At 30.8% G+C, this 26,236-nt stretch overlaps 2 protein-coding genes across 2 annotated transcripts in view; one reads left to right on the top strand and one right to left on the bottom strand.

The window, feature by feature from the left end:
* The window catches only part of LOC127738564 (E3 ubiquitin-protein ligase TRIM9-like), a 62,728-nt gene extending 55,190 nt beyond the window's left edge, over positions 1 to 7,538 (bottom strand). The window contains exon 1 of the mRNA XM_052249853.1: positions 6,762 to 7,538. Coding sequence (XP_052105813.1) covers positions 6,762 to 7,538 — 777 coding nt within the window. The remainder of the gene's footprint in view (positions 1 to 6,761) is intronic.
* A 12-nt stretch (positions 7,539 to 7,550) lies between these two features.
* On the top strand, positions 7,551 to 22,141 carry LOC127738570 (L-2-hydroxyglutarate dehydrogenase, mitochondrial-like). Its single transcript, XM_052249862.1, has 9 exons — positions 7,551 to 7,768; positions 10,219 to 10,346; positions 11,771 to 11,922; positions 14,251 to 14,382; positions 16,621 to 16,821; positions 17,517 to 17,678; positions 18,997 to 19,154; positions 19,940 to 20,071; positions 20,877 to 22,141. The coding sequence occupies exons 1-9, from the start codon at positions 7,551 to 7,553 to the stop codon at positions 21,070 to 21,072; spliced, it is 1,479 nt and encodes a 492-aa protein (XP_052105822.1). The 3' UTR covers positions 21,073 to 22,141.
* The last annotated feature ends 4,095 nt before the right edge of the window (positions 22,142 to 26,236 follow it).

The following is a 26,236-nucleotide window of genomic DNA, read 5'->3' on the forward strand; positions in this document are numbered from 1 at the left end:
CATGATGCTAAATATTTGTTTTTTTGTGGGGTATTTTGTTGACTGTTCAATATTTAAAAGTAAATGAATGCATCTCTCACATTAAAATGAGCTGGTAACTTGTCAAAACCTATGTTGCATTCAATATTTAAGTTTCATATTCAATTTTCGTTATAGATATAACTGATGCTTATCCTAGAGCTTGACTTTACTTCAAATATTTACACTTCTCAATGATGCTAACATGTTTAAAACATGCAATTTAAATTCAATAACATCAATTTACAATGTAAAATTCAAATTAATGTGCAGATTTTTTTCCAATTCAAATATTTCTATAATTTCTACAACTTCTAAAAAAACTATTTCTTAAAATGAGAAAAGCCAAACCTTTAATTAAATACTTCAGCATAAAGTTGCCTTTCATATCATGTCTTGAAGATAAAATGACTTTACAGCAATTTTCTATGTATATCTCAACAAATGACAAGACAGTAATTGAAGAACAGTCCATGACAATACCCTATAGACATAAGTAACAATGATAAGTATGCTTTCACAATACTTGGTATTCTCTAGATAGACCTCTCTAGACTAAATTTCTATTCATGGCACTGGCATCCAGATATTTTATGGAAATATAAGAAAAGCTTTGAGCGATTGTATAGTTTAAATTCACCAGGGTATAGACAAATAAATTGTTGACAATATAAAGACATATTGCTAATTTCAATAACCAAACGATTCAATGATGTACTTCAATCACACTACAATATATTCTGAATGGTAATAACTGTAATAGTGTACAAAATGTAAGGTTCAATGTAATTGCATGAAAATCCGGTATTGAGCTCATGTGCTATTGTTTAAAAAACAAAAACTGAGAAAAGGATGAAAAAATTGGTTAAAAAAAAACTGAAAGGGAAAGTCCATAGATTTCTATACAAAAAGAGGCTGCTAATATAAAGAATTTAAGCTTTACAATCTTCTTACATTAATTTATTAAAATTCTAATAAAACAGACTTAAAATTTATTGATTGTAACCTATATGTAGAGATGCAAGACAAAAAAATATGAGGGTCAATCAAATAAATATTGATATATTTTCCTACACCTACAATATACAGCTCACCAGCTGTCCATCTTGATATGATATTACTGGCTATTTCTGTAAATCTGGCAATTCTCTCTACACCTTGTAATTTACATCACCAAAACACTTGTCAATCAATCTCATCATAGAAATAAATGATAATCAATTATTACCAATATTCTGGTTTTATTTGCCTTCACTTACTTACATGGTCATTGATCTGAATTAATCCAGTGAAAAAGAAAAGCAATAAACCAAAAATAAGACTTAAAGACGGTAAAAATCTCAGATTGGATAATTTGTCTAATTTTAAGTAACTTTTTGCTTGAAAATATTCAAACATTGATTATTTCTAAAAACGATATATGTAATTGTTAAAGAAATCAGAAGACAAAAGATTGGTCTAACTTTAGTTAGTCTCAATTGCAATGGCCAACAGAAATCTCCACAAAAAATGTCCTGATAAGAAATTAAACAATTCAATATAATTTATATCAATTTCAAAATATCTTTTTTTTTTGTGAAAAGGTAGTCATACATGTACATGTATATTCTACTGTACTGGAAACTTGGGAAAACAAGTTTTGGTATGTTAGTTTTGAGAAACATTTGAACTGACTGAAAAATTAAAAGTATAAATTATTATTCCAATATATATGCCAAATGACAAAACCTTTTAAGACAATCAAGCAATTTGAAATTTTCCATAAACTAAATGTTCCCCTAAGGTAGAAAACATGTATGCATGTATAAACTTGGTTTTTCTGTCAAAAAATCAAATTAGAAAGTGACATAGATAACAAAATATAATTGAGAGTAAACACATGCAAGAATCATCAATTTGATCTGGAAATTCCAAGACCAATGATATTATAAACATTATTACCATTAGAAATTTTATCGTCAGTGGAATTATATGACTTCTGCAAATATACCAGAGATGGCAAATGATTACTGAGGCTATATACATCATTGACAATAATATTAAGATCTGACAGAGATTTCATTATTACTCCGTCTGGACTAACACATCTTCTAGTATTGATATTATGTAACAATACAACAAACTGTATGTCTAACAATACTGCCTAGAACTAGACAAAGAAAATAATGTATTGTTAACTGGAGAGATATTTATCCACTTTCTGTTCTGATTATGGACCACCACTTCTTCAGTAAGGTAACAGAACGTATGCATGTGATGTCATATATTCATTACTTCTGTTCAAAGATGTTTTTTTGTCATAAAGAATTACTTTAGGTGTCAAAGGCTGCTTCTATAGTTTGGTATGTGATAGGACCGATTAGAACTTACACTTTATGAAACTTTTTTATTTGAGGATACATCAAAGATCATTTACATGTTTAATATGTACTTACTGTTACAATGTATATAACTTTGCAAGATTTAAAATATGTAGTATGCTGTTGGTGAGAGAAAATGACTAAGGATCAGAAAAGTTAATACATGTATTGGTAAGAAGAAGATCTTCAACTAGAATTCCTGGTTCAAACTTCAGATTACATGTACATGCACAAAAATAGAAAATGTAGTAGAAAAAACTAGAGATAGAATAATGCTACATGTACATATAATTCAGTGTGAGGAGATTTGGGCAAGCTATAGTTGTACTGTATTTCAAGAAGTCTTTTGAAGCAGTTAAGTTAAAATCAAATATATGAAATCATGATTTTGCTTCAAAATTTCTACATAGTGTAAAATGAACAGACCAACAGTTTTGTTTAGACTTTACATTGAATGCCTTAAATGACATGAAAACCAGCTCAAACATATATTATGTCGCAAAGAAAAACTTTGCATTTCTAAATTATATTTTATACTTCAACTTGTAACCTAAAACATCTGCTTATTTCACAATTTTCTTTGCAAAACTAAGATTTGCACATAGACCAAAACTGCTAAAAGAGTTCAAATAAACCTCTTCCCTTTTTCTCTTTAAAATTCAAAGTAAAGTAAAATAAATAAAAGAACTTAAAGAGAACGTAATGCAATCGTAATGTTAATGAGTATTACAGAAGCTAAAATACCGTACAAAATGTTTGTATACAAAAGAAAATCAGTGACAAATGAGTTTTTATAATGACTACAATGAGTTTTTAATTTTACATTGTAGGCAATGGAAGGTGTAAAAGAGAGTTAAGTTACAGAAGGCGTAACCTGGAGCTTAAAGTCACTTTTAACTAGAATAGCCTTTTGTTAAGCTTAAAGTATAACGTTAACATCAGATATATTGCAGTCGCCAATTAGTTGTGAAGAAGAATGTCAAGCTTGTTAGATGAAAATTATGTTTTATATCAGCATAAAGAATTGAAGGGCGAATGAAATTAATGACATAAACAGTGCAGGACCTTAAAGCAATTTCAACACTCTAAATACAGCGTATGGCTATGACATGTACATTATGACCTCTGAAAACTGACCATCAGCAGTGTTTAGCAATAATGCAATTGCTACACCAAATAGTCTGACAAAGTGACCTGGATATTTGGTGTGAAGTAAAAAACCACTTTTTAAGACCTAATATTATTCCAAGCATTTCACAAATCTTAAATTTGAAGTTAATTTGACAAGTCCAAATCAGTCCAAGACTCATCTAAATGAGTTTCAAGGAAGTTTACACATCAATTTGGCCCTCTTATAATAATACATGTAATACAATTGATAAGTGTATTAAGATATGTTTAATAACTGAATACAAAAACATTATTGCAGGCTGTTGTAAAGTCATAATTTGGCCTTTACCCTCATAATGCCGTTCTCCATCTCAAAGTAAGAGTTAGGCTTTAAACACTAAAAAAACTAAGCAACCCCTAACTGCAAGCTCAAGACAATATGTTCCTCAGATGGATAAAATCAACCCAAGGACACATCAAATTTACAATGCAGTTTGAAAGATGCTTGCCATGTACATTTCTTATCTAACACTTTAATTAAAAAAAAAGATAATGTGAGTGCAGCACTTTTCATTTTACCAAATTAAAAGATAGCAAGTAATTGCCATAGTATAACAATGTGTTTCACATTTTTAAATTATCATAAACACCCTGTTATCATCTTAACTAAATTTATATTATATAAGTTTTTGGATATTAACATTTGTTCAAGAAATTAAATTCTGATAAGATTTTGATTTAAGATAGCTGTACTTGAGGTACTTGGATCATAATATCAAACCAAAATTACGTTCAGAAGATTTACATTCTATTTCCACTTTAATCGAAGGTTTATTAAATATATTTTGAGTAAAGTAATATCCTTACAAAGAGGGCATTTCCTGTTCTTTGACACTGGAGGTTTTCACAGGTGAGCTGGTTAAGTGCACAGGTGTTTTTTCTTACAAACTGTACCTGTCTTTTTGAATTTATCAATTATGGTAAAAATCATACAATAAATTTTGTCAATTATCTTTTTTTCTTTTTCATATCTTTTCAATCAGTATTTAAGTATTTTAACAATAATCTGAACAATATACATTTCATAAACTTTTACATTGTCACCAGAAAAAAAAATGATATTTAAACAAAAGTCAATCCCATAAAGTTGTAATGTAATTTGTAGATCATACCCTAATAAATTTTATAAATATACCTTTCAAAGTTCAAATACACCAATCTAATCATCTGCTTTAATAATCAAAATTTAATTCATGATTTTAGAGACTTAAAAGCTTTGCAGATTCAAATTCAAGAAATTTAATAAAATATCAGCAATCTCGTTAATCATCACTGAAAAAGGTGTTGATGCAGAAGCCAACAACATTAAAGAGCTACCACCGCTATTAACAGATAACACTTTGCAGAGATGATCCACTTAACCTCAAAATATCAAATATCAAATGAAACAATGTGTCACCAGCTAACTTATAAAAAATTCATATGTGATTATGACTGCTCATTGATTCCTGATTTTCTATTTACAAATTTAAATGTAATTTTAAGCTAATATAAACAATGACTCATTGTGTACACTTCCTCAAGTATTGCTCTAAACTTGTTTGAACATTCAATGCCCAAAACCATATGAATCGATTTTGATTAAACATCTAAAAAGTGACGAGACCTCAGTCGCCAGTGATTGTAAATTACGTTATCGTTACATTGGCTGGTGTACACATCTTTTTTCACAGTTTAATATATGTGAGAAAGTTTGCTGAAGCCCATCATTTATTCATTGTGATAGTTCAATTTCTTTCTTTGTTGTTATGGTCATCTATGGGGAATTTAATCCCGCTTCACTAGTTATCATACTATCAAATTACAAATTAATTCGTCAAATTTGAATAATTTGCATATTGCAAGATATGGGTATAATGTGACATGTCAATAGGAATGTTGAATAATGGATGTAATTTATCAGATGATAATAGATTGGTCACTGCTGGTCAAAATTTTTCAAACCCATCCAATGGATGATAGAAAATGTGATAAAGGAATTCCAAAGATGGTTTAAGATAATCTTCATTTTATATTTTTCTTTATGAATTGAATTTCTTTTCAAATTGCCCTCATGAATAAGTATTCTTTAAACTGAAGAAATAGGAAAAAATTTTCCCACATAAGCATGATAAGAAAACAAATTAATTTGAATATTCAGTTTTTCTTTTCTTTTCTTTAGTGGAGGTTATGAAATGTTGGAAATCAACATTTTATTGACAGATTTAAGACTGTTAAATAGCAGTAAAACCCCTTTTAATTTCTAAGACACGTATCACTTTCGTCATAATTGCTGACAGTCTAACATAAATGCAAACTTAATACAGACAAAAGACTTTTTCCTCGTTATATAAAGTTAATAGGGAAAGCTTTTGTTTTAATAGAATTTATTGTGCATATCATGTATATAGAGATGAAAAATATTTATCTTAATTATTGTCAGCATTATCACTAAGTAGACTTAATTAGGATCACATGATACCTACTGAGTATGTTGACAGTTTGCTTATTTTAAATTATCAGATACTTGTGTCAGAATTCACAACTCATGCTGTTTCATAGCAAATAACAAATTAACACTCAATTCATAAACGATTTTGCATGTATGAAATAGATTTGACATCAATGAATAACATGATGTAGAATTTATTGATTTAGAATTACATAAATTCCTGTATACAAAGAAATCAGTTTGTGTCTTTTTAACAATTAAAACATTTATAAATATATTTTAGGCTTATATCTACAAAGAATTTTTGTGGCTTAATTTTTCCCAAATAGAAATATAATTTAAACTTGAAATTTCTTTGTGCTCTTTAAAGTAACTGTGTTATCTACATATGTATTGTTAAAGACAAAACACAGTCATACATTGTGTGTATACATGTATAATTACCCTGTATTTTTTGCTAGATATTGTCTTTGGTTTAGTTTTAAATCTACATTGTACCAATTATTTTATCAATTTAATGTTTATTTGTCATGATAACCATGGAAAATTGGGTAAAATCCCTCGTAAATAATACTTCCTAAAACTTAACATTGATTTATGGCAACAAATTAATTTTATAAATTGTTTATTGAATAAGAAAAAAAAAATATGTGTATCACTTGAAAAATGAATTCTTTTTATAAACAAGTAACACATGCTGGACTCTTGTATCTTGACATTAATGTTTTGTTAATGTGTTGTTTACATGACATAAAGGATGTTTTTAGTTATGTTCCTCTTACCTTGTGAGTTTTTGACATAACCCCAAGGGCCTGAACATCATGATCAACATGACGTCCCTCTTGTCGACACACATAACACACAGGCAGTTTACAAAATAAGCAGTACATGCTTAGATGTTCTTCTTCATGATCTATACATTTTGCCTCACTAGCTTTATTTTTGGCCCGTAATATAGCTCTCCCTTGAATTGGTCCCACCATATTATGTTTTGCCAAAGGTCCCCTTGAAGGGTGGCAAACATCTTTACATGTATCACAATAAAAAATTTCACATTGTTCACACATGCTGCATGCATCTTTAGCATCAGAATGATCAGTTTGTTCACACATTTGACATTTACTTGTATTATTTTGTAATTGTTTACATTCATTGCAATATTTCTCCACAATAGCCTCAAGAATAGTATTTTTGGGTAGAGATTTATATCCACTTTCATCTAAAAATACAGGTTTTTTACAGACAGGACATTTCACAATATAAGAACTTCCCTGTACTGAAGGTAAAATATTTCCACTGCCAATGTAGCTACTAGGTCTACTATTACATACAACTCCACTGTCAGTTTCACTAACTAAACTTAATTTATCATAATCTTTAAGAAGATCTGTATCCCCTAAAATTTGTAACAAAGAACTATCCTCAAATTGAGACATAAATTCCTGTGAAGACTCCTGCATATTTCCAGCACACTCTAAACAAACAGAGTGAGAACATGGGAAAAAGACGGGCTTGGAATAAAATTTTCTACACTCAGGACATTTAAGTTCCTCATCCATAGTCGCACCTGTATGAAGTGCAATGCCGTTTCAAAGGAAGCGGTTGTTATCATCTGCTATCTCGTGGGTCACGAGATGTTGCGAGAGAAAATGACAACAACAATGGCAGCCTCCAGGATCTCTAGAAAACTTTTCAATCTTTTACCAGTTTGTAAGAAAAGACAACATATATCAATTCAATATTTAAACTCACAGATTTCAAACTCAACAAATCACCGTTTTCTATCAAGGTAAGTTCATATATTTAGTTGCAAAATGAGATAAACTAAAACATGTCAGTGTGATAGAACTAAATACCAACATAAAAAGATCAAAAGGAACCGTGTAGGACTAGAGTGGAAAGAAAGACAACAAGTACTCACAAATAAGTTCTTATGTAAATGTCACTGCATTAACCTTTGAACTGCGTTTCCTTATTATTTTTTTTTTTGCAATTAAGAGGATCAGTCCAACCACAAAAATCTTAAATATTATCCCCCCAAAATTAAAATAAATTAAAAACCATGAGTCGATGAAGGACAGGCAACTCTTACAGCGACAAGAAGAAAAAAAGGGGGGGGGGCCAGAATACAATTATAGGAACCAGTTTCGCTAATTAGAGAAGAAGAATTTAAGCGACAAAAGGCATCAGGAAGCAACAAAAAGAAAAAAAAAAGCAACTAGAAGAAAAATGAGCGACAATAAAGTTTATATACTATCAAAAGGATAAATTATTAGAAAGTCAATTGATTACAGCTGATTATTTGTTGTTTAATGATTTTTCAAATTTTGTTTTATTTTAAAATACACTTATATTAAAAAAAAACACTCTTTAATGCATGTTTCTATATTTATTTATTTTAAATAATAAATATTAAGATTTATTGGCACTTTATTAGTCTTCTTGTCGCTAATTTATTTTTATTGTCACTAAATTATTCTTCTTGACGCTTCTTGTCGCAAATTAGTGAGACCCCTATTAAAACAATAAATTTATAGAAAAGTAAATTAATTGCCGTTGATTGTTAGTTGTTTTATAAAGTTTCATATTTTGTTATTCTAGCACTACAGTCTAGTAATGATTTTTTAATTGAAAACTTCGTTAAGGTATGATTTTGTAACAATCTTAGAATCTCATTATGACAATTCGCAAATCATTGATAGTTGAATTATATAGATAAAAGAACATGGCAATTATTCTTAATATAAGAGCATAAAGGAGGAGCTAATCCTTCAATCATTTGATCATACTTATGTGTCCATAAATAATAGAGAAATTTACCTAAAAAATTAAAGAATAAAGAAATGGTGAATCTTGAACAGAAAAATTATTTCTAAATTATCAAAAAAGTTGTTTTTCAGTACCCTATTTGATTTACAATCTAATATAAAATGTTTTTCATCTTCTAAAATACAGATCCTGTGTGTCCAAGCTTTGCCTACAAGGATTTGCTTGTAAGCAAAGCTTAAACAAAGGATCTGTATTTTAATCAGATTGGATTACCTTATAATTTGCTTATAAAAAAGTTAAAATTTATCAAATGATTTTATCCACTCAAACTCCCAGGTTTTGCTGGAGTAGCATACATTTATTTTTGATACTAGAAAATATTTTTTATAAGCTCTGCTGCCCAGTTGAACTAAATAACCCTATCACCTTGTACTTAATATAAAATCTTCAGTTTAAGATTCATAGAAGCAAACTGCTATTGCATTGATTTTTTGTTTACATTTTTTTTTATATATAGTTTTATTCTCATTTTTGTAATGGGACTTCTAATTATGATAATGAAGTGAAACATGTAAAAGCTTATACTTGTGTTCTTTTTATAGCATAATCAATCATGCAAACATTTCTGAAATTATTTACAACTGTCATGCACCTTCTGTATAGATACATGTTGATAGATTTATTGATTGAATATCAACATAAAAACATTGCAAAATTAGTGTAAAACAATAGCAGACATGTAAACATACTAAAATCATAAAATTTTAAAACAATTGTTAATACCAAATCTGGATTGCCCATGAAAGCCTTACAACTTATTTTCAGTTTTGGGTCCATTTATTTTACATTCTTAAAAATATTAAGATACAGTTATAAATAAGAAATCATGACTTTTGCAGGTTTTATACTAATTATACTAAAATCATAATTGATAATGACATTGACTGGAACATTCAAGCATTCAATAAAATATAATTTGCTAATAAAATTGTTGCTTTCCTTTTATGATAAAAAAATCTTTAACACCAGATTTCAAAGATTCAAAATTTTTGTTGCTCTTTAAATCATTTGGCAACAACTTCCAATCCTTTATAGCATTATAATAATAAAGTCTGTTGCCCTTTTATAGGAGGTATAAAAAATTATAGTCACTAGATCTTGTTGAATGATTATGACAACCTTTGATCATAGTAAAATTGCCTGGGTTCTTTGAGAATCTATTAGGCAAAAAAGAGGATTCATTCTTAAAAGGTCTGAATAAGTTAACCTATCACTCTTTATGGAAGTATTTGATATATATGAAACCCTTTATGCATGATAGATATATTTTCTTTGATACTACATGCATATTAAATCATTTATGTATAAGTGATGTCTTTTTTAGTAAAAATCAAAATATCTGTTGTTTAAGAAAATTTTAACTTTTTGCATGTAGAGTTTGTGAAATGACTGTATTTTTTATTTACTTAGTTCCACACAAGAAAGTTATGACATTGTCATTGTTGGAGGCGGTATTGTCGGTATGGCAACAGCAAGAGAAATACTAGGACGACATCCAAATTTGTCAGTTGCAGTACTGGAAAAGGAATCTAAAATATGTAAATAATAAGTTATTAACTACCTATATTTACCTGTGCCACTCTTGAAACCTCTATTTTAGATATTTCCACAATTGCCAACCTGTAGAAGTTACTTTGGCAGATCATGACCCAAAATAAGGATTCAAATATTTCTTAAAAAAGCAAATTCTTATCTGTTTATTGAGGATCTTCTTACCTATCAGTGAGGGGTGGAAGAACCTGGGATGACACCTCTCCTACTGCCCCTCATCAGTGTTCTTCCTTGAATTATCAATTATAAACAGGCAGGCAGGCAATTTTTAAACAGTTTTGTTTCTCTAAATTATAACGAGAAATTCATTTCTGATAATATCAGAACAGGTTCTAGCACATTCCTCTGTTTTTTTTATTTTTCTTGACAGAAAGGTCAACAAAATCATTTTAAACATTGATCATGTTGCTAAAGCAAGGTTAGTTTTAATTGCAAAAAATAACTAAAAACTTGTAATCTACTAAAAAAGCATCAGTATTGTAATTTTTGTCATAAAGATTCAGCCAATAGTTAAAATAGTGCAGAAACAGAAACAAAATTCATTACAAACCACCATTCGGGAGTTTCTAATTTAAAGTACAATACCACATGATTATAGTTTAAAAGATCCTGTGCACAATAAGACATGAGAAGTTATTTTCCTGTCCCATAGCAGTGCTCCAGCTAGAAATTGAAAGTGGTTGGGTGACAGTGGAGGACAGGGCACATTTTAAGGTTGGGAAAGGATAGTGTGTTTTGAGTTTATTTTCATTGTTTAAAGTGCATTATTTACACAAGATCTGTTTCAGAAGGGCCAGGTAGGGTGCTTATTTTATTAATGTATAAACATTCCTCTAGAAAGACCACCTCTATTTTGAGTCCATTTGTAGTTGTATTATGATGCAGATAGTCTTATAAGAGGAGGTATACTTTTGCTTCAACAAGTCTTCTTGTGATTGATAAATGGGTCAATGTTTAATGTATAGTGGCAAAGGATTTATACAAGATGTCAAATGGAATTATTTTTTTCAAAGACTTCAAAGAGTGGAAATATATATGGATAGTAGACCATTAAAAGGCTGCTCTTTCATGATCATTTACTAGCATAGATAAAAGCTGCTAGAGATGGCATTTTCTTCAACTGAAACACCACATTTTTATGCATTATTTCAGTAAATCTTTTAGTTTTACTAGCAAAATTAGACAAAAATATTTTTATACATTAATTTAATCATGTTAGTGAATTAAATCAACAATTTATTTTTAATTATGCATTTTTTAAGTATCACTTTTAGTAAGAATGCACATCTAATATATTTTTTTTCTTCAACTGAACACAACATTTTTTTTTATACCTGTAGTCCTTACTGTTTGTGTGTCGTTATTTCAGAAGAATTTTATGTCATTAAGTCATTGTTTTGATATATTGTAGCCCCTCACCAGAGCGGACATAACAGTGGAGTGATACATGCTGGTATATACTATACACCTGGTAGTCTGAAGGCCAAGCTGTGTGTGGAGGGTGTAGAACTTCTGTATAAATACTGTGATGAAAATAATGTGCCATATAAGAAGTGTGGTAAGGTAGGTAACTGTCTAATATCTCAATGTGTTGATGACATTTTTAAAATATTCAATCAGAAATCAGTTTGTGATAATTTTTGCTGAAAAAAATCAGTTTGAATTAATTTTCTACATATAAAGATTTAAAGTTGTCAGTTACTGATATAATATGCATTGTCTTTGACTCCAAGATCTGCTTTTGAGCAAATTTGTTTTAAACTTTTTTCAAGGATGGCTTTTATTAGTAAATGAAACAAATGCATACTGTGGATTCATTTATTAGTATTTGGATACAAATTTTTATACGGCCGCAAAAAAATTTTTGTGGTCGTATATTGGTATGACGTTGGCGTCGTCGTCGTCGTTGTCCGAAGACACATTGGTTTTCGCACTCTTAACTTTAGTTGAAGTGAATGGATCTCTATGAAATTTTACCACAAGGTTCAATACCACAAAAGGAAGGTTGGGATTGATTTTGGGGGTTATGGTACCAACAGTTAAGGAATTAGGGGCCAAAAAGGGGCCAAAAATAAGCATTTTTGTAACTTCCAGACATAACTTGTGTGTTAGTGTATGAATCTCTCTGACATTGTACCACAAGGTTCCATATCACAAAAGGAATGCTGGGATTGATTTTGGGGGTAATTGCCTCAAAATTTTAGGAATTAGGGGCCAAAAAAGGGGCAAAAAACAAGCATTTTTCTAGTTTCATGACAATAACTTGTGTATAAGTATATGGATCTTTCTGAAATTGTACTACAAGGTTCCATATCACAAAGGGAAAACTGGAATTGAGTTTGGGGGTAATTGCCGAAAACGTTAAGGAATAAGGGGCCAAAAGGGGGCCAAAAATAAGCATTTTTCTAGTTTCCAGACAATAACTTGTGTTCAAGTGTATAGATCTCTCTGAAATTGTACTGCAAGGTACCATACCACTAAAGGAAAGGCTGGGATTGATTTTGAGGGTAATTGCCTCAAAATTTTAGAGATAAGGGGCCAAAAAGGGGCAAAAAAACAAGCATTTTTCTAGTTTCATGACAATAACTTGTGTGTAAGTGTATTGAAATTGTACTACAGGGTTCCATATCACAAAGGGAAAGCTGGAGTTGAGTTTGGGGGTAATTGCCCAAAACAATTAGGAATAAGGGGCCAAAAGTGGGCCAAAAATAAGCATTTTTCTAGTTTCCAGACATAACTTGTGTGTAAGTGTATGGATCTCTCTGAAATTGTACTGCAAGGTACCATACCACAAAGGGAATGCTGGGATTGATTTTGGGGGTAATTGCCTCAAAATTTTAGGAATTAGGGGCCAAAAAGGGGCAAAAAAACAAGCATTTTTCTAGTTTCAGGACAATAACTTGTGTGTAAGTGTATGGATCTTTATGAAATTGTACAACAAGGTTCCATATCACAAAGGGAAAGCTGGGTTTGAGTTTGGGGGTAATTGCCCTAAACGTTTAGGAATTTGGGGCCAAAAAGGGGCAAAAAAACAAGCATTTTTCTAGTTTCCAGACAATAACTTGTGTTCAAGTGTAGGGATCTCTCTGAAATTGTACTGCAAGGCACCATACATTGTAACACAAAGGGAAGGCTGGGATTGAGTTTGGGGGTGATGAATCATAAGGGGGTTCAAAAAATTTTAAGTTAGTAGACCACATTCATTCTGTGTCAGAAACCTATGCTGTGTCAAATGTTTAATCACAATGCAAATTCAGTGCTTGAATGTTGTGTCCATACTTGCCCCAACAGTTCAGGGTTCGACCTCTGCGGTCGTATCAAGCTGCGCCCAGTGGAGCATTTAATTGTGGATTGAGGAAAAATTGTATTTTTGTGGATATTTAATTTTTTGGTATTCTCAAATTCTGTATACAAGCTTATGGAAAATGTTTTCTTCATTGAACATTTTTTTTAAATGAACCTTAAATTTGTGGTTAACTTATACCTGAGGAATCCATGAAAATTGGTGTCATTGGTATTACACGAATAATAATGAATCCACAGTAACCAAATTGTCTTGCAAAACAAGACACAATGCTTAGACTTTACCAATTAAACTCTTACATGCAAGAGTAAGCATTTACAGATATATTTTAACATGACATGTATTTATGACTGGCGGTGTACATCTTTAATGAATAAAAGGAGGTGTGATGTATAAAATAACTGAGAGAACAACACAACAACACAAAATAACAAAAATAAAGTCTCCCAAAAATTATTTTGAATTTTAAATTGGATCAAAACTTAATGATTTTGAGGGTTCTTACATTAAAAAAATTAAGTGCTAAAAATAGATATAGTCGTAAGAAGTTTTAACACCTAGCTTGAACTGATACTTTATATTATTAGCTGATTGTGGCAGTCACACCAGAAGAAATTCCAAGACTTGAGGGCCTATTGAAAAGAGGAAATGAAAACGGGGTCAAGGACTTAAAAATGGTTGAATCCCATGAAATTAAAGAATATGAACCGAACTGTGTAGTGAGTATAATGATCAAGCTTTTTTTATGCAAGTTTAATGCAGAAGATGATTAGAGTGCCAGCAGCAACTTGAATACCAGATCATTGCATACCACAGGAAACTGTGCATACATTTATCTTTGATATGAACAAGACTAGGGCCATGCAAAATTACATGAGAAAACCTTTCCATCATTTAAAGAAGTTAAAACCCTATATAATATATTTTTAAGAAACAAACTTAACTTCCCTGCTTCCAAGAAGTTAAAAGATGTTTTAGAGGGAAAAAAATCATGTTTTCATAGGCTGGAAGTTGAAAATATACATTTAAAAGAATAACAACTTTAATTTTGAATTATAGAAATTGTTGGTATTCATACATTTACAGTACCAAAGAATGACTAATTCAAATGTAAAACAGTGATGTATTTACATGTATAGCAATAGTGTATAATTTTTCAACAATTTCAACTTTTAAAGGATTTTAATCAATGAAAATTATTCATCAGCTAACACAAATTCTCAGAGATAACCAAATATGCTCCTCACTTTTATGTCATTAGGCAGATTAAAGAGAAAAATACTGATTGCTACCAGCAGAAAGGTGAAATTTGTGCTAGGGTTTCAAGAATTTGACATTTCATAGCAAAAAAGCATTTTTTTTTCAATTGAAATTGTATTCAAATATTGATTAGATGATAATTTAATTGACTTTATGAGTAACAAGGGCACCTAATAAGGTCATCCTCTACCTAAAAAAAAAATTGAGGTTAAGGGGAAACAGCATTTTTTCTCCATATCTTTGCTGTAAAGTAGTTATATGCACACTTGCCTGGCAATTCAAATTATGTATTCTTATTCCAATATGAAAAAGATGAAAAATCAACTTTTCTGAACAAAGCCTATTCACCATTTATTATCAATAATATTTTCGCAAATCTGGAAATTTGCATGAAATGATGTTATACCAATTCAGTGTTCCAGCTAGCATGAAATGGAGGGGCGCCGCGCCCCGCCCCCGAAATTTTGCGCCCCTCTGCCTTTTTTAAGCGCCCCTGCTCCCCTCTGTGCCCTTTTGAAAAAAGTTTTAAAAAAACCGATCTTTTTTACCTCATATCGTCGCCATTTTGTTGAGTTCTTTATACACACACTTCATTAAGATAACAGATCAAAATTGTTGACACTTGTTACCTGTATATAATCACCTATTTGATTAGAGTCAATTACTTAATCAGGTGAAATTTACGACCCTGTCTAATCCCTTTGCCCTGAAGCACCAAACATCCAAGTTAAATGAATTGTTTTTTTAACACCTGACGATGCAAAATAGAATTTATAAAATAAATGTGAACGATGTCCATTTCTATTGTATTTGTTATTTATAAAATAACGTTCGTTAAAAAAGAATCATTCCAATAGTATATTGTAAATCGTCAACACGCAAAATGCCGACGAAAAAGAGAAAAATTGACCAACTCGAAAATGACAAGAAGAAAATATCAAAGACTTGTCAGTCAATTACATCTTTTTTCAAGAATAATGACCATCAAAGGTAAAAAAATAATTTAATTCTTTACTTTTATGAAAAATCGAGAAGAAGAAAGGTTTCTATCAGATATCGCAATTGTTCTTCTATTGTAAATTCCGCCGATTATGGAGCACTCGAAAGTCCGATTTTTATATCATTTTTCTTAAATTGAAATCCGTTTTGACTAACTTTAATATTGATATTATTAGATACGCTCAACATGAAATATACGGAGATACTTGTTAAATTGATAATAAACTTTCAAAGTTGAATTAATTTATTATTGTGCCGATTACGGAGCTATCGAAAGTCCGATTTTTGTATCAATTTTCTTATTGAAATCCGTTTTGACAAACTTATTGATTTTATTAGATACGCTCAACTTGAAATATACGGAGATGCTTGTTGAATTGATAATAATTAAACTTTCAAAGTTGAATTAACAAACTTATTTGTTGAATTAATCTATTTCTCAAGATCGAAATAAAGACAATTGTCTCATTGGCACTCTTATTTAAATTCACAACCAAACCTACACAATTTTCAATGTATGTAATAGTATAGAGTATTTAACTTAGCTACATGCTTGCTAAAAATATGTCATTATGTGGTAATATTAAGTATTTGATTTTTTTCAATGAGAAAGCGCTAAAGTGCCCTTTTTTAAAAACGCGCCCCTCTATTTTCAAATCCTAGCTGGAACACTGCAATTGAGAAATATCTTTTTTTAGGGATTGAAAGCCATACACTCCCCTCATACAGGGATCATTGATTATGCAGAAGTAACAAGATCTTATGGAAGGACATTTGAGAAAGCAGGTGGTAAAATCTATACAAACTTTGAAGTGAAATCTTTGGATGTTACAAAAGAAAGTTCTCCAGAATCATCAAGTGGCATCACACATCCTGTTACTGTGAGGGGAGATAACCAAGTAAGTGTCAAAAATTGACTTCATATTGTTTTCAGAATATTAATATTATTTCTTATTTCTGATGTTTAGCATTTAGAATGCTTCATATATTATGTTACTTTTAGATTTTTGTGGATCACCACTATAATAGTGAAAACAAGAACTGCAGCAATAAGTTTGTATTTGCATTGACAGAGAATTTGTTTAGTACATGAATATGTTTATCATTATTTACTGAATGTTTTTAATCATAGATCTATGGAATTCAGCAAGCCATTAATAGTCAGCCTTTTTCAATATATTTAAAAAAAGATTTACACAGCATAGATTAAGGACCAATTATGAGCTTTATAAATAATTGAAAGTAGTTATATGGAAAAGAAGTGTTTGAAACATTCTGAATGCTTTGGGATATCTATATTTTATGACAATATGCACATTTTGAATATGGGCCACGAAACCCAAATTTCAAAACTTTGTACATGTACTTTGACTAGGTCACCAAAAATGTGTTCATCTGACTTTAAAGTCAGTATGTCTGTAAATGAATGAACGATCTTTGATTTTCTTTTATGGTAGGTAGGCAGTCATAAATCTTATTGTTACACAAAAAAATAAAACTTATGTCCCTGAAATGGCCAAAATTATATTTGAACATAGATTTTGAGCATGTTACAAAATTTGAATGACAATGTTGAATAAAGTTATTTTTTTAGGCAGTGCAGTGTAGATATGTTGTGACTTGTGGAGGACTACATTCAGACAGACTGGCAGAACTATCAGGATGTAATAGGGAACCAAGAATAGTCCCATTCAGGGGAGATTACTTGTTACTAAAACAAGAAAAATGTGATCTTGTTAGAGGCAATATATATCCAGTATGTAAACATTGGGAAGATGTTCAGAAAGTTTGTAACAAGGGAGATAATTGAACAATATCTGGTCTTTACATTTGATTCTCCGTAAGCGTGTTATAAAGGCCTTAGTTTCCTAAAAATGCATAAAAGATTACAAGTAGTATGTACAAAGTTTTCAGCTGCAATGTCTTTGAAATTTATATGAATATTCACCTATTTTTCAGATCAAATGATTGTATATATATACAGATATAAATTTTCTAAAAAAAAAAATGACAAAAAATGCCTAGTTTTGAATGATATTTTTGAGTTGGAGGCATGCAAGATTCAGGTAAAAGAGAGGCGAAAGATACCAGATTGACATTCAAACTCATAAGTCGAAGACAAACTGACAACGCCATGGCTATAAAAGAAAAATACCCACAGACAAACACCAGTATACAAAACACAACATAGAAAACTAAAGACTGAGCAACATGAACCCCACCAAAAATTGGGGGTGATCTCAGGTGCTCCAGAAGGATAAGCAGATCCTGCTCCACATGTGGCACATGTGTTGTACAAGCAGACAATCACTATGATAAATTAATTAGTTTTAGTATGGTATTATCTCAACTTAAGAATAGTCATGAACAAAAATCTTTCATTATTAGTTTAAATCATTGTTGAAAAAAGGAAGAATAAGTCAAATCTATCCCTTACTACAACCTGTTCTATGTAAAGTCAAATCTACCCCTTACTACAACCTGTTCTATGTAAAGTCAAATCTATCCCTTACTACAACCTGTTCTATGTAAAGTCAAATCTACCCCTTACTACAACCTGTTCTATGTAAAATCAAATCTACCCTTTACTACAACCTGTTCTATGTAAAATCAAATCTACCCCTTACTACAACCTGTTCTATGTAAAGTCAAATCTATCCCTTACTACAACCTGTTCTATGTAAAGTCAAATCTACCCCTTACTACAACCTGTTCTATGTAAAGTCAAATCTAACCCTTACTACAACCTGTTCTATGTAAAGTCAAACATTTTGGGAGACTTTTCTGTCAGTACATAAACATTGTTTAAAGTTTGTAATTGGTTTTTTAGTTTGTTTGTTGGAAAGTAGGAATCCAATTGGGACGATTCATTACTCATTCAAATTGAAAACAAAAACAGGTAATCTGAGATTAATTCACTGCCAAGCATTGTGTTAGAATATGCTACAGCCAACACTTTTATATCCTAAAAATACTTCAAAACATACATTCATTTCATTTTCTGGAACAGGTTTTGTAGATGATATTATTTGTCGTGCTCTTTAGATTTACTAATTGGTAATCTTAATTTCTAGGTACCAGACCCCAGATTTCCTTTCCTTGGAGTTCATTATACACCAAGAATGAATGGAGATGTGTGGTTAGGTCCCAATGCTGTGTTGTCATTTAAAAGAGAAGGATACAATTTAACAGATTTTAATTTGAAAGATACATTTGATGCTTTAAGTTTTAGGTATGTATTTGTAAGACAAGAAAGGTTTAAACGTATTAAATGACAATAAACAAAAACTTGATTTAAAAAGAGACAAGACAATGTTTATAAGAGAGAGAAAAAAATGTTTAAGACAAAACAAAATGTCATGATGGCAAAACACATAAAAAATTAAGATTGTGTTAACTCTATGTGTCCCAGAAAATTAGTCAGATAAATGTGAATTTTAAGGGTAACTGGTGATTAATTTATTTTTCATGGATACCAATTTTTATGGATTGAGGAAAGATTATGTTTTGTGGATATTTGATTTCGTGGTTTTGCCAAAGTCTACACACAAGCTTATAGAAAATTTATTCTTTATAAACATTTAAACTCTAGGTTTACCTATACCCACTAAATCCACGAAAATTGGTATATAAGGAATGATAATGAATCCACAGTAATCTGGGTGTGTTATAATGAACAATTAAAATTATGTGAAAGTAGGATTTTCTTTCAAAAGGAAAGCTGAACTCATTCTGTAAGTCACCAATGTGTACTAGATCATTACACACTTGTTTACCTTAAATTAACTCATATCTACAGGTATTATTTTTAAAAAAAAAACCAGCTGTTTGAATTAGGTAAAGCGGAATGTCACAACATAGAGAATGCTATATGCCCTGTCCACTGATTGACAAAGGGATAAAATAACATACAATCATTGCTACCTTGATTGTATGTACACCTGTCATGTATTACTGTTATTATGAATAAGATAGAAATTTAAGAAAAAAAAAATTATTTATTCTTTCTTATTCCAGAGGTTTGAGAAAGCTTGCTTTAAGAAATTTAGCTTTTGGTATAAAAGAAATGTATCGTGGTTTTTATATTGGTGCAACAGTTAAACAGTTACAGAGATATGTACCAGATCTTGCCAGGGAAGACGTCATCAGGTAGACATATAATTAAATCTTAAAATATTGTATGAAGATATAAACATGAGCAATTTGTATAATCAGTATTCAAAGCTCATTTCAAGCTTCATAACAAGCATTTGAAGTAGCAGCACAGATCTAGAGGTGGGATGTGTTATTTTTGTTTTGACAGTTGCAGTCAACAGCCAGACATTGGTATTCCTTTTCAGTGGTGATTATTGAGTTAATAGTCTCATACTTTCATATGCTATTCCCTTTTTCACTAAGGTCAACCAAATTTTTGAAGTGTTTTTGTTCTAAATAGTACAAAAGTGCAGAAATAGAGGAATCTGAAGATATAAAGTCCAGTCTACTGATGATAAAAAAAAGGGGGAAGGTGTGTTTATGGTTTCTAAGCAAATATTGATAAGGAAAGTAGTCTCTGGAGTTGTGTTTTTTTGGGGGTTATTTTTTGTGAAGTGCGAGAAATGTCACAAGACAGACAATATCTTTTCTCTATATAGTCTGGTGCCAATGTAAAATCTACTGTTTTACTGTCAGCTCACAGTTTGTAATCTGTCAATGAACAAATTGATGATAATTGATATTGCTTTGATCAATTTTGTATTTTGTATTTTCATAGAATAAGCTTTCAGTAGGAACAACTGAATTTATTCTTATAGTGAAAAATTGACGGTTGAAAAATCCACATAATATCATTAGGGTTGGTTGGAAAACCCTAAAATACACAATTTTATTTTTTATAAGCTATACTTCTGCTGCCAACTACTTCAATTATGTCTTTTTAAATAAAAAGCATTGGATAAATTTTGTATACTTTCAGGGGTCCATCAGGTGTGAGAGCTCAAGCATTAGATAGAGAAGGACAGTTAGTAGATGACTTTGTATTTGACAGCGGTACAGGAGATCTCGGCAGTAGGATATTACACGTAAGGAATGCTCCGTCACCAGCAGCAACATCGTCTCTGTCTATAGCTAATATGGTTACAGATAAAGTAGAACAGACATTCCAATTATAGTATTAGTCTGCTTTAGGAATTATGGTGCAATATCCAGCAATTTTTTATATTAGTTCATAGCCTGTGATAATTATTTAAATTTTTTATGATTATTGTCTGTTTTTGATAATTCATTCAAGGGGAGATAATTATGTGACTGTAATATAAAATAATCCTTCATTCAAGGGGCGATAATTATGTGATCATAATATAAAGAAAAAAAACTGTTTTCCTAAATTTGTCAATTGTTGATGCATGTAAACCAATTTTAAACTTTAGGTAGCAATACACAGTTAGGAAAAAACCTTAAAAATGACACTCATAATTTCTAACCACCTTTTTTCCCTTCCTTTTTAATAAATAAAACTTTATATTTGTGTTATGCATGTGTATATTTATGGAAAGAGCATCTTCCATAGATTTTATTTCAAATAGTTATAATGGTGAAATATAATCTCTTTTTGGTGTAACCATGGCAACAATCTGCATTTATTTGATACAAAATATTGCAAAAAGGGGGTGAACATGCCACAAAAGTCTCAAAATTTTGGTCCAAAGGAAAATTCCAATCCATTAGAGTAATACCTTTCCTGAAACCATACACATGTATCTATCAAAAGGTCAAATAAAATTTTATATGCATTTCTGCTCGTTTTCCTTAAAATTGAATTGAAAAGATCGAGGGTCAAATCTTTGTTGAAAATACTACACTAATTTCTGGACCTATGGATGTGAAAATACGGACTATCAAACAGACAAATGGCCTATAAAACATGCTAAAAACAATCTAAATGTTCATATAAACCCACTTGGAAGGCCATATTATTCTTCAACTATCTAAAAATCAATTTTATTGTACAAAAACTTTCATATTTAAAAAATTCACCATGGCCAAAATGCGAAACTAAACTTCTAACTGTGTATTGCTACCTTAAAATGTTAAAAAAGGCTGGTCAAGCAAATAGTTGAGATGTACAAATGATGACTTTATTTAACATCAATCATGTGATTATTTATAGAATAACTAAGCCTAGAATTTAAATATAGAAAAATAATCAATGAGCAATAAAACAAGATATTTATTCATGAATGCCTGTATTGCATGAGTTAATCATCAGTGTTTGGTCACGAGTTTAATTTTTAGCTCACCTTTCCAAAGGAAATGTGAGCTTTTGCCATCACTTGGCGTCCGTCGTCGTCATCCGTCCGGTGTAAACTAAACTATTTCAAACATCTTCTCCTCTGAAACTACTGAACCAATTCCAACCAAACTTAAGTTGAATGATCCTTAGGGTATCTAGAATAAAGGTTGTGTTTTATTTTTCTGTTTCTTCAAAAAACATGGCCGCCATGGCTAAAAATAGAACATAGGGGTAAAATGCAGTTTTTGGCTTATATCTCAAAAACTAAAGCATTTAGAGCAAATCTAACATGGGGAAAAATGTGCATTAGGTCAAGTTCTATCTGCTCTGAAATTTTCAGATGAATCTAACAACCCATTGTTGGGTTGCTGCCACTAAATTGGTAATTTTAAGGAATCTTTGCAGTTTTTATACGACCGCCAAAAATTTTGCGGTTGTATATTGGTATCACATCGTCGTCAGCGTCGTCCGAAGACATTTGGTTTCCGGAACAATAACTTTAGTATATGTAACTAGAAATCTATGAAATTTAAACACAAGGTTTATAACTACAAAAGGAAGGTTTGGATTGATTTTGGGGGTTATGGTCTTAACAGTTTAGGAATTAGGGGCCAAAAAGGGGCCCAAATAAGCATTTTTCTAGTTTCCAGACAATAACTTGTCGAAAGGTGTATGGATCTCTCTGAAATTAGACCACAAGTTTCCATACCACAAAGGGATGGTTAGGATTGGCTTTGGGGGGTTATGGCTCAAACCGTTTAGGAATAAGGGGCAAAAAAGGGGGAAAAACAAGGGTTTCCTGGTTAATGGACAATTACTTAAAAGTACAATATTATGTTTGGATTACCTCCCTTACACTGCTTTTAAATTATGTATAAAGAAATGTTGTATTGTCTTGAGGTGATTAGCTGTCAATTTATTTTTAGAAGATACTATTAAAAATGCTGATTAAGGAATATTAATTTTAGCCATGATTATGTATGTCATTTTCTATTTTAAGACTTTTATTATGTATTTAAATGGGTAATTATGGTTGCAAACTCAATTAGAAATTTGAATTGAGATTATGACCATATCTTGAGGGAAAGATTTTTTTTTTTTTGAAAAAGGGGGGTGGGGGAGGTGAAAACAAATTGTGAGGGGGGGGGGGGGGGGGTAAAAAAGAAATTGGGGGGACAAATTTTTGTCATTTCAGATTTCAGAAATTAAAAAGAAAATTTCTTCAAATATTATTTTTTTTATGCAAAAAAAAGTGGGGGGGGGGAGTCAATTCCCAACAGCATAGTGTATTGCACAAAAGCAAAAAATTGAATATAAATTAAAATCATATAACCAATTCTAAGTTCTTTGATTACAGTTATTCTGTGTCAGAAACCTATTATGTGTCAAATATTTAATATCAATCCAAATTCAGACCTGTATCAAGCGCAATATTGTGTCCATTTTTGCCCCATCTGTTCAGGGTTGGACCTCTGCAGTTGTATCTAGCTGCGCTGGATGAAGCAATTTATTGGTTATTATCTTGAATATTATTATAGATAAAGATAAACTGTAAACAGCAAAAATGTTCAGCAAAGTAAGATCTACAAATAAGTTTGTTTGACGGAAATTGTCAATTGACCCCTTAAGTAGTTATTGCCCTTTAAGTACAATTTTACACAATTTGTTTATCATGTTTTCTAACTTTAAAAAATCTTCTCCTCTGAAACTACAGAACCAAATTAAACCAAACTTAAGCTAAATGATTCTTAGGTTATCTATAATTAAGTTTGTTTTATTTTCTGTTTACTCAGAAAACATGGCCGCCATGGCTAAAAAATAGAACATAGGGTAAAATGCAGTTTTTGACATATCTCAAAAACTAAAGCATTTAGAGCAAATCAGACAAGACTGTCATACAAGTGAGAGGTTTAGCTAGCTATAAAACCAGGTTCAATCCACCATTTTCTACATAAGAAAATGCCTGTACCAAGTCAGGAATATGACAGTTGTTATCCATTCGTTTGATGTGTTTGAACTTTTGATTTTGCCATTTGATTGGGGACTTTCCTTTTTGAATTTTCCTCAGAGTTCAGTATTTTTGTGATTTTACTTTTTATACGCCCGTCAAATTTTTGACGGGACGTATTATGGTATACAAATGTCCGGCGGCCGTCCGTCTGTCTGTCCGTCTGTCTGTCCGGGGTAAACATGTCGCACCGTAACTTGAGAATGACTTATCCAAATTTCATGAAACTTAAGATAGTTGTTTCTTATGATGGTCAAACGATCTGTATACTTTTTGGTGAAAATAAGATTAAAACTTTTTGAGTTACGGGACTTAGTAACTAAAACAGGTGTGTGTTTTTTTTCACATGTCGCGCCATATCTCAAAAACAATTTATGATTATTGCTTAAAACTTTACACACTTCTTAGTTATATTAATCTAAAGATCTGTATACTTTTTGGTGATGATTCAAAATTTTATTTTAGAGATATTGAGTATTTTGTTAAAAAAGGGGAGGGGTTTTTCACATGTCGCGCCGTATCTCAAAAACGATTTATGATTATTGCTTAAAATTTTACACACTTCTTAGTTATATTAATCTAAAGATCTGTATACTTTTTGGTTTTGATTCAAAATTTTATTTTAGAGATATTGAGTTTTTTGTAAAAAAAAAAAGGGGGTTTTCGCATGTCACACCGTATGTCAGAAACTATTTATGCTTATTGCATAAAAATTCACACACAAGACGACGGGCGTATCATGCGCTCATGGCGCAGCTGTTTATTAAAGTATTCATTAGGTCAAGGTCTACCTGCCCTGAAATTATCAGCCAAATCGGGTATCTGATTTTTAGGTTATTGCCCCTGATTGATGATTTTAAGGAAATTTTGCAGTTTTCGGTTATTATCTTGAATATTATTATAGATAAAGATAAACTGTAAACAGCAAAAATGTTCAGCAAAGTAAGATCTACAAATAAGTTTTTATGACCAAAATTGTCAATTGACCCCTTAAGGAGTTATTGTCCTTTAAAGACAATTTTTCACAATTTGTTCATCTAGTTTGCTTACTTTAAAAAATCTTTTCCTTTGAAACTGCTGAATCAATTTCAGCCAAACTTGGGCTGAATGAGTTTCAGAGTATCTAGTATAAATTTTGCATTTATTTCCTTGTACGTCAAGAAACATAGCCACTATGGCTAAAATGGAGCATAGGGGTAAAATGCATTTTTTTGCTTTTGAAGAAAATATGACAGATACAAAGAACATTTAAATGGCATTTTTAAGCCACTCGTTAATATATATTGAAAAGCAAAAATAATCATTGATGAAAGATTTAAGCAAAAAATTACAGGTGAGCGATTCAGGTACTTGAGAGCCTCTTGTTTTTTGTTTTTTTTTTAATTTGACTTTGGGTTTAATAGAAATGGAACAGTAAATGCAAGGAACTATGTCTTTTTCTATGCATTCTCAATTTGTTTTGATGCGATGTCACCCAGAATGTCTTGACCTTGTATTCAATAGCAGAAACTGAATTTAATCTTTGTTTTTCATATGAATATTATTTAATTGTGAATTTAATCTTTGTTTTTCATAAGAATATTATTGTCGAGCCTTCGACTTTAGTCGAAAAAGCGAGACATAGCGATCCTACATTCCATCGGCGTATTCGTCGTCGGCTGCGTCCACAAATATTCACTCTGTGGTTAAAGTTTTTGAAATTTTAATAACTTTCTTAAACTATCCTGGATTTCTACCAAACTTGGACAGAAGCTTGTTTATGATCATAAAATAGTATCCAGAAGTAAATTTTGTAAAAATAAAATTCCATTTTTTCCGTATTTTACTTATAAATGGACTTAGTTTTTCTGCCGGGAAATATTACATTCACTCTGTGGTTAAAGTTTTTAAAATTTTAATAACTTTCTTAAACTATCCTGGGTTTCTACCAAACTTGGACAGAAGCTTGTTTATGATCATAAGATAGTATCCAGAAGTAAATTTTGTAAAAAAAAAAATCCATTTTTTCCTTATTTTACTTTTAAATGGACTTAGA

Source organism: Mytilus californianus, unplaced genomic scaffold, assembly GCF_021869535.1.
Source record: "Mytilus californianus isolate M0D057914Y unplaced genomic scaffold, xbMytCali1.0.p SCAF_4, whole genome shotgun sequence".
NCBI lineage: Eukaryota > Metazoa > Mollusca > Bivalvia > Mytilida > Mytilidae > Mytilus > Mytilus californianus.

Excerpts from the sequence above, each read along its gene's own strand:
- LOC127738570 (XM_052249862.1), top strand. The coding sequence starts at position 7,551 with ATGAAGTGCAATGCCGTTTCAAAGGAAGCGGTTGTTATCATCTGCTAT. Across the intron at positions 14,383-16,620 it reads AATATGAACCGAACTGTGTA|GGATTGAAAGCCATACACTC; the intron begins GTGAGTATAATG and ends ATCTTTTTTTAG. Across the intron at positions 19,155-19,939 it reads TTTGATGCTTTAAGTTTTAG|AGGTTTGAGAAAGCTTGCTT; the intron begins GTATGTATTTGT and ends TTCTTATTCCAG.